This window comes from Triticum aestivum, chromosome 6A (assembly GCF_018294505.1).
Source record: "Triticum aestivum cultivar Chinese Spring chromosome 6A, IWGSC CS RefSeq v2.1, whole genome shotgun sequence".
In the NCBI taxonomy this organism is placed as follows: domain Eukaryota; kingdom Viridiplantae; phylum Streptophyta; class Magnoliopsida; order Poales; family Poaceae; genus Triticum; species Triticum aestivum.
Window position 1 is genome coordinate 618,792,522 of NC_057809.1, and position 7,995 is coordinate 618,800,516.

A 7,995-nucleotide genomic window follows, 5' to 3' on the forward strand; every position below is an offset into this window, starting at 1 on the left:
TCGCTACTGAGGCCAGGGAGCGTATGGTTACTGGATCTACCTGATGGAAGATGGTAGCACGGGCTATTTTCAATCGGTTTGGATGCCGGTAATGTAATAGGATAGGCAATTAGTATTCCTATCTTTTAATGCCGGCCGGTTGTGGCTTCTCTATTACTTTTTTAGCTCTTTGTGAGCCTTTTTCGTTCTTTGTTTGAGACATGAAGACGTGTGTTGAATTTTTTGCTTATTAATAATTATGGCGGTATGCATCGTTCTTTCTGATGCAGAGGCCGGGATAACCCCCTTTTTGAAAAAAAAACTTGAGTTCAGGGCAAGATTCAAGGCCATGATGTACTGCTTTCCATGCTTAATACCATTTGTGTCATCTCCCAACGTCAACAAAGTTTCCCTGTTGTCTAGCTTTGCGGATGACAAGAATTTTTCTTTTTCGGTGGAAAGGCTGACTGTTGCTCATGGAAATAGTAGTACGTTGTTCATCATTTTTTTTTTGTTATGGAAATGGTATCTTTTTCAGAACGCCAAAAAACTACCATAAGGAAATTACTGAGAAAGAATACATGACTAAATTAATTAAGGAGGAGAAACCAGGAAGGAAAATTAACCCAAGTTGTTTTAACAAGACGAACTGTTAGACAAATAAAAAGTGTACATCTAGTCCCTTATGTGCTGAATAAGTTTGATTTTACTTGCTCTAATCTGTTTCTAGCAAATGTGATGATGCACTGAGTTGTACCATTAGCCCATTACAGAGTCGTAGCTTGTAAAGTGTGTTTTTTCCTGTCCAAATTTGTCTTGATGAGCAGGAACAGCTCCAGGCAGCAACTCTGTCAGGAGACTGCAATTTTTTAGTCGAATTTTTGCATGGATTGCTCTTTTTACATGTCTGAAAGGGAACTAAAATTCTGACAAAACCTGAACTGCAAAATGTTTGCAACTACTGAGAGAAATTCACGACATTCAGCTACATAAATGCATGTGATGGGCGGCAAGGACCTAACTTGTAAGGAGTAACATCTCTCAAAAGCTAAAAGCAGAGGTCTGGCCTCTGTTGCATTATTTACTCGTCGTTGAGTTCATGATGTTCCTTGGCGAGCTTCAACTACAACTTGTAGCGATTCCGAGGCCCAACGCCACCATCTTCATGCAGCTCTTTCATGAAACAGTCACCTTTCCAACATTAGACAGGTCACTTAAATGTTGGAAAAGATGAGAAGAGCGTAAGTGTAAAATCACGCATCTAGATCTGGCGATGCATTAACTGACTACTCGTCCTTGTCGAGCTTCCAGGACAGGTTGCGCCGATTTCGATCTTGGAGGAAAGCTGGTAGCGGTTCCGATGCTCAAATCCATCGGCATGTCAACTCTGTTTTTTTTTGAAGGACATCCGCTGCAGACAGTGTATGCAGCAGAAAACTCTGAAACTTATTTTCAGAACAGGATGATGTTCCTGCTTTTTGGCTTGGTCACATACTCATGTGTCCATGAAACCATCATGCAGTGCAAGTGCAGCAGCACCTCTTGAGCCCATTCAACAAGAAAGTATTAGTGAGGTTCCTGCGAGCAATGGAAGCCTCTGTTATGGCAGTGCAGAAGAACCTCTTGAGCCCATTCAACAAAAGCTGGCTGGTGTCGATTATCAGCAAGGACACCCAAGAACCCAATCTTCTGCTACTGAAGGATCGGCGGAACTTTGGTACAAATGCCTTGTCTCCTCAAGAGACCGAAAGCCTCAAGATTACACATTCAGAAAGACTGAACTGAGGGCAGTTTACACATTCAGAAAGAGCATACATTTTCTGAATGGCAACTCTGAACTGGGATTGTTGACACCAGGAATTATTCTGGCCTCAAGACGGTTTCCAACAACATAGATCAGCCACAACACTCAAGTGCCCAATAATCAGCCAGTACTGATCTGGTTACACTGCAAATGATTAACAGATGAACTGTGAAACCAAGATTTAATTGACAGTAATACATACCAGTTGACAGGCTTATATTAAGCTGCAGCAAACATATACAACAACGTCCGAATTGTTCAGACAACTATTGAGAAGAAGCAGAGCGTAACAGGGGCACAAAATCTTGCTTCATAAAGAGCGCGACGACTACACACAGGTGGATAAAAGAGCAAAGGAGAAGTGTATTACCAGTATATATACAGAATGATGACTTGCCAAAGAGGATGACAACTAGAGAATGACCTACGAATGGATGACTGATTATTACATAAAATGCACTACAGTCGCAGTCTAAACCAGTTCTACAATTTTTTATCATTATCCATAGTACATTATTATCCGACAGAGAGAATAGTGTATCATAAAAGAGAGATGAATCGAGCCAAACACTATTAAACTTCAGAACCGGCGAAGTCTCTGAAAGAGTAGACTAGGGTGGTTGGGATGTGTGCTGACTCCTCTCTCCATGACGGTCTTCACGGCTTCAACTATGTCATCATCACCCTTAACACCAATGCATTTGACACTAGTGAGGCAAGGGAGGTTCTCAATTCCAAAGCCAAGAGAGTTCGCTTCAACTATGCGAATATAATTAAGCTCGACTTTTTCTAGCTTTGGCATGGACCCTGTCCCAAACATCAGATCTACTGAGTTAATCCATCCACCATAAATAAAAATCTTCAAGAGTCGGAACCCAACTTCACCACTGAATCTGAGCTTTCTGTTTGACTCTGTTTGTCCCGCCAGATCCAGAATCAGCAGACTGGGTAACGCTCCAAGGATGCAGAGGTCGTCCTGCTTGAGCGCCTCCACAATAAGGCTTAGCCGTTGGAGGTTTTTGAGGGAGCCCACCCATGTCGGAACCTGTGGGAAGGCCGAAGGAGAGAAAGAAAGATCCTCGAAGGTACGTAGGCACAAAGATTCCTCATGTAAGAGGTTGTTCCCTGCATGAATAGTCAGGGAGCGGAGATTCTGGGTGCCTAGCTTACACAGGGAGGAGACAATAGCTTTGTTGTGCTGCAGATTCCTCAAACCAAGGTCAATCTGCAGATTCCTCAAATTCATTAGTTGACCAAGGCCGCACAGGAAGTCTAATGGCTGAATGGAGGCATCGACATCTTCCAACGTCTCTAGTGCTTGCATCTTTGCAATCCCAGCAGGAAATTTAACATCCTCGTCAACAAGTAGATGCGACAATCTTCTGAGATTAACAACTGATGCGGGCAATTCCCTTACACGAGTGCGTCTTAGGTCCAGAATCTCTAAGCACCCTAAACGCCCGATTTGTTCTGGGAGCTTGCTTATTTCTGCACCTTTGAGACTTAGGTACCTCAGCTGGAACAACCTCACTATATTTTCAAGATGATGATCTTCCAATTGGGAGCAATCCATCAAGTCGAGAACACGCAGATGCCTGAACTCCTCCAGAGAAGGGATTTCCACAAGATCTCCAACCACAATAAGTGATCGGACATGGGATAACACGAGACCTGTTGAATTTCCTTCCTTTACACCTTGTAGACAGAGTCGTCGAACAACTTTGCTTTCGTTCCCAATTGTCAGATTGGGAACACCAAGTAAAGTAACGAAGTTCTCTTCTATGGACTTGGATATGATGAAATCAAGAATTGTGTCATGAACCCGACAACTCTTCACTTCGCCATAGATATCTGTCCTCCCAGGCTGGATCAAACCCCTATTGAGTAGTTCATTAAAACACCTTTCTCCTAACTCATATGCCGTGTATTTACCATCTCTATGAATGAATCCTTCAGCAATCCATCTTCTTATCAGGCCCTTCTTATTAATAATAGAATCTTCTAGATATACGCTCAGATATAAGAGACATGTTTTTAGATAAAGAGGCAGATCAAAGTAACTAAGTGACAATATCTTCATCATTCCTTCGACATTAGGATTTCTTTCAAGTGCACGGCCAATTGAATCTTTCACTTGATTCCATAGATCTTCTGTTTTTTCTATGTTAGCCAACAAACCAGATATAGCAATGATCGCCAAAGGTAACCCATGGCACTTTTCCAATATCTGCTCAGAAATTTCTTGAAGGTATGAAGGGCAATTTTCATCAGACTTGAATAACCTTCTGTGAAATAACTGTCTTGAGTGCACCATATCAAGGGCCCTTATATTGTAGATACAGCCAGTGAATGATGAACAACATGAATGAGCGACACTGTTTATACGAGTAGTCGTGATTATTCTACTAGCAGAACTTGTAGCAGGGAATGCACACTTAATAATATCCCAGGTATCCACGTCCCATATATCGTCAACAACAACAAAGTACCTGTACATGGACAAATAAATATTAGCATAGCTATAAAATAAAGTATTGTGTTCCCCAAATAAAAAAAGTGTTGTGTAGATAGACAAAGAATAAATGGAACATGTTAACATTGACAAAATTAAAAGGATAAACACACAAGTGCTAAAAGGGCATATGCATACTTAATTCGTTTTGCACGTCCATGTTAGTTCGGCCCATTACAGAGAGCAAGGGGGATAAGCAGTTGTTTAAACAAGAGGCATGACCACAAAAAAGATCAAGACTAGAACAATATGTTGAAAGATAAGAGATGAATCAAATGATGAATAATCATACGTAGGTGTTGATCAAGTAGTCATGAGAAACAAAGCAAGAATCTGGGTGCGGACCCAAAGATCAAGTGATCTAAATTCAAAACCGAGTAAACTACATACATAATATCTGAAAAAAAATTGTATGTTTTCCCTCCTGGACTACTTATTTGGGCATGCTCTCGCATTATAACAGAGAGATTATAACAATTAGGATCACTTAACCTAGTAAAATATAATATATTTTTATTTTGGACGACTACATGGTCGGTGATGGATGGCCGTGTAGGGCAACAATAGTGGATGAGGCTTAGCGAATCTCAATGGAGCAGTGCGGCATTCGGTTGGCGGGACGAGAAGGAGAGGACGAAGAGTGAATAGAGGCCCAGAGAAGGGAGAGGTGGAGGTGGAGAAAGGTCATGTGTGTGGTAGCTTTCATATGAAAACCAGGCTAACATGGATGACACACTTGCAAAACTAGCATCTATACGATCAAAATTACTAGCCAAAACCGATCATGAGGTAAAGTGAGCAAAAAATTATAGTTCATCATGTTAAGGGAGCTCAAGGAGAATTAGAAAGAAAAGTGAGCCAAGGTGTTAGTACTGTGAGAAAATGGAGTGTTTGGAGCTCTAGTCTTGACACAAACTTATGTCCATTATTACTCAATAAAGGGAATAGCTATGTGCCTATGTCTTGAAGAACATAGAATATCAAAACAAAAGGACATAAATCATGAACATAGGCTCCTGACATGGTTTTCTTTGTACTCTCACCATCTATTTCTCTTCTTTTTAGAACATCAACACAGTATTTATTAGTACAAACATTTGACCATTACTTTTGTAACAATGTATGGAGAAACTGCGAAGATAGAATTATTTCAACTAGTATAATCTTCCTAATGACATATCTAAGTAACTTTTTTATACATTCAAAGAACGCCAAGTAATTAGAATTGGAAAGAAAAGATAAAGATAGCATGTACCTTTTATCTAGTAGGAAGTCATTGATCTTGCTAAGGAGTATTTGTACACTCCCTGCTTCCGTGTTAGAATAACCTTGACCGCTAATTTCACTAAGAATAGTCCTCAGAATATTCATGATGTTTGGGCTTCGTGACACGGATAAGAAGGCCCGGCACTCGTATTGTCCTTTGAGCTCTTGATACATTTGGTTTGCAAGAGTTGTTTTGCCCATACCTCCAGATCCAACAATGGAGACTATCTTCAGTTGTTGTTGTTGTTGTTGCTCTAAAGCACGAACATCCTCTTCTGTTAACAGCTTGATTATCTCAGCCTTGGGTTCATCGATTCCAACAAGCTTTGAGGCATGCTCAAAGATAGCAAGAGCTCTTGGGTCAACGGCCGCATTTCTGGTGTTTGAGACAGTCTCACGACTCTTGTACCTTGCATTCCTGTCGCCCACTTCAATGATTTGTTTCTTCAGATCCTGAATCTCTTTGCCGATCCGGCGGCGAGCCTTCATCTTCCCCAACTTCCCTAGTGAGTTCTTGACCTTCTCAATGAAGCCATCTGGCTTTTCGTCCTTGTCACCGATGCTTTGCATGAAGTCATCGATGGCGTCCTCCATGTCATAGGACAGCTCCCGCACCTCATTCATCCACACCTTATCCTGCACATCAGGATCTTCATCCTCAGACATCTTGAGGAGAAAAGCTTCCATGGCGGCAAGCTCATTAGTGAGAGACTTGATCTCCTTGCGAACTGTCTTGAAACGCTTGTACTCGTTGCCGAGCAGAACGGTCAGCTTCCCTATGACGGGTTTGAGGGCCCCCGTGGCCACGCTGACGAGAGCCGCCTCCATGGCCATGCGAGCTCAGAGCTCGGCCAGTCAACTGTGCGTGGAGGTAAGGTTTTGCTGAATGCGGAGACAGTAAACAGCTAGCTACAAATCGACAACCTGAAAAAGAGGAGAGCATGGGTTAGTAAACTACTGAACATCTAGCTGCAGATCGCTCGCATGGAACCTGAATTTTTAATTGTGTCGGAGACACAGAGAGATGGGTTCATACCAGATTGTGGTGCAACCCAACGCCACAGCTCGCTCGACTCGCAGTGCAGGTGAAGAGTGGATTTGATTTATTCTCCGCGTCGCGCATCTGAACCCTGAAAGAAGATAGATTAACAGAGGTGAGCCCGACCATTGCTGCACCAAAAATTGCCATGCTATCTCAGAGCTCGGCCAGTCAAAAATGTGCGTGGAGGTCAGGTTGCAGAATTTACTGACAGTAAACAGCTAACTACAAATTGACAACCTGAAAAGGAGGAGGGATTATTACAATCTCTCTCGTGGAAGCTGGGTTTTTATTGGTTCATACCTGAATGTGGTGCAACTCAGAGACAGCTCGCTCGCTCGCTCGGTTCGGCAGTGCAGGTGGAGCGCCCCGGCGATGAACAGTGGATTTGATTTATTCTCTGCGTCGTGGATGTGGACCTGAAAGAGAATGGATCCACGGAGGTGAGCCCGACACGAGCTACAGCCTACAACAGAGCGTTCCGAGTGCCGGCGCAGTCCAATGCGCGGCGCCGACGGCGGCATCGGAGGAGATGGAAACAGGGAGCTGCCGCGCGGGGTTGAGGCCGTACCTCGCGGGATGTGGATCCGGCTGCGGCCTGAAGTGGCTGTGGCGGTCGCGAAGTAAACCCGGCGCCTTGCCTGGCGAAGAGAAGGTAAGTGGGAGCTCTGGCGCCGGCGACTCGACGTGCCAGGTGAAGAGTAGATTAATTATTTCCTCGGCGTTGTCGATCTGGATCTGAAAGAAATTGGATTAACCAAGGTAAGCGCAAAAATCGCTGCGCCGAACGAGCAACGGACCGACCGTGTGCCGGCGGGTGCCAATGCGCGACGGCGCCGGCGGCGTCATACAAGGAGATGGAAGCACGGCAAGGGGGGGTTCGTACACGTACCTAGCTAGCACACGATGGATCTGCTGCCGGATTGAGGTGACCGCGGAGGAACAACCCAGCACCTGGCCCGGCGAGGAGAAGCTCGGGCGCCGGCGACGCGTGCAGTCGTGCACCGCGAGGCGAAGGAGAGTGGCAGCAGTGGGAGTGAGATCTGGTCACTGGTCAGTCGCCGCAGCGCGTAAACAATGACCGACCAGGGATGGATGGGTCTGGTCGTCGCCAAGTCGTCGGCGTCGACGTGTAAACCCGATACCAATATGTCTCCTTCCCATCCACTAATCAACGCACTCACTTGTTTTGTTAGAAAAAAACCCGTATATTTTGAACCTAATTTCAATACTGATCCATTTTCACTGTTGTGTTTTAAACAAAAACTTTCCACCTATTCATCAGCTGTCAAGATAGTACAAAGAATACTGGACTTAAAAATTACATCTAGATCTGTAACAAGCTGGTGGTGTCTGGGGTCGGGTCACAGCGGACTAGTTTCACGCTCTCCATGT

The 7,995-nt window shown here is 44.1% G+C and overlaps 1 protein-coding gene across 2 annotated transcripts; it reads right to left on the reverse strand.

The window, feature by feature from the left end:
- Positions 1–2,122: 2,122 nt before the first annotated feature.
- On the reverse strand, positions 2,123–7,704 carry LOC123129170 (disease resistance protein RGA5). Of its 2 annotated transcripts, none has more exons than XM_044549401.1 (6): positions 7,493–7,704; positions 7,172–7,332; positions 6,904–7,019; positions 6,598–6,691; positions 5,551–6,485; positions 2,123–4,272 (listed from the first exon to the last, which is right to left on the reverse strand). In XM_044549401.1, the coding sequence occupies exons 5-6, from the start codon at positions 6,393–6,395 to the stop codon at positions 2,364–2,366; spliced, it is 2,754 nt and encodes a 917-aa protein (XP_044405336.1). In that variant the 5' UTR covers positions 6,396–6,485; positions 6,598–6,691; positions 6,904–7,019; positions 7,172–7,332; positions 7,493–7,704; the 3' UTR covers positions 2,123–2,363. The 2 variants fall into 2 exon arrangements, with proteins under 2 accessions (XP_044405336.1, XP_044405335.1); XM_044549400.1 differs by having other exon boundaries at positions 7,172–7,338.
- Positions 7,705–7,995: the final 291 nt, after the last annotated feature.

What these genes read in the sequence shown, in the direction of transcription:
- LOC123129170 (XM_044549401.1), bottom strand. Translation starts at nt 6,395, where the DNA reads ATGGCCATGGAGGCGGCTCTCGTCAGCGTGGCCACGGGGGCCCTCAAA. An exon ending in GACTTCCTACTAGATAAAAG is followed by an intron (nt 4,273 to 5,550) that starts GTACATGCTATC and finishes GTCCATGTACAG; the next exon opens with GTACTTTGTTGTTGTTGACG.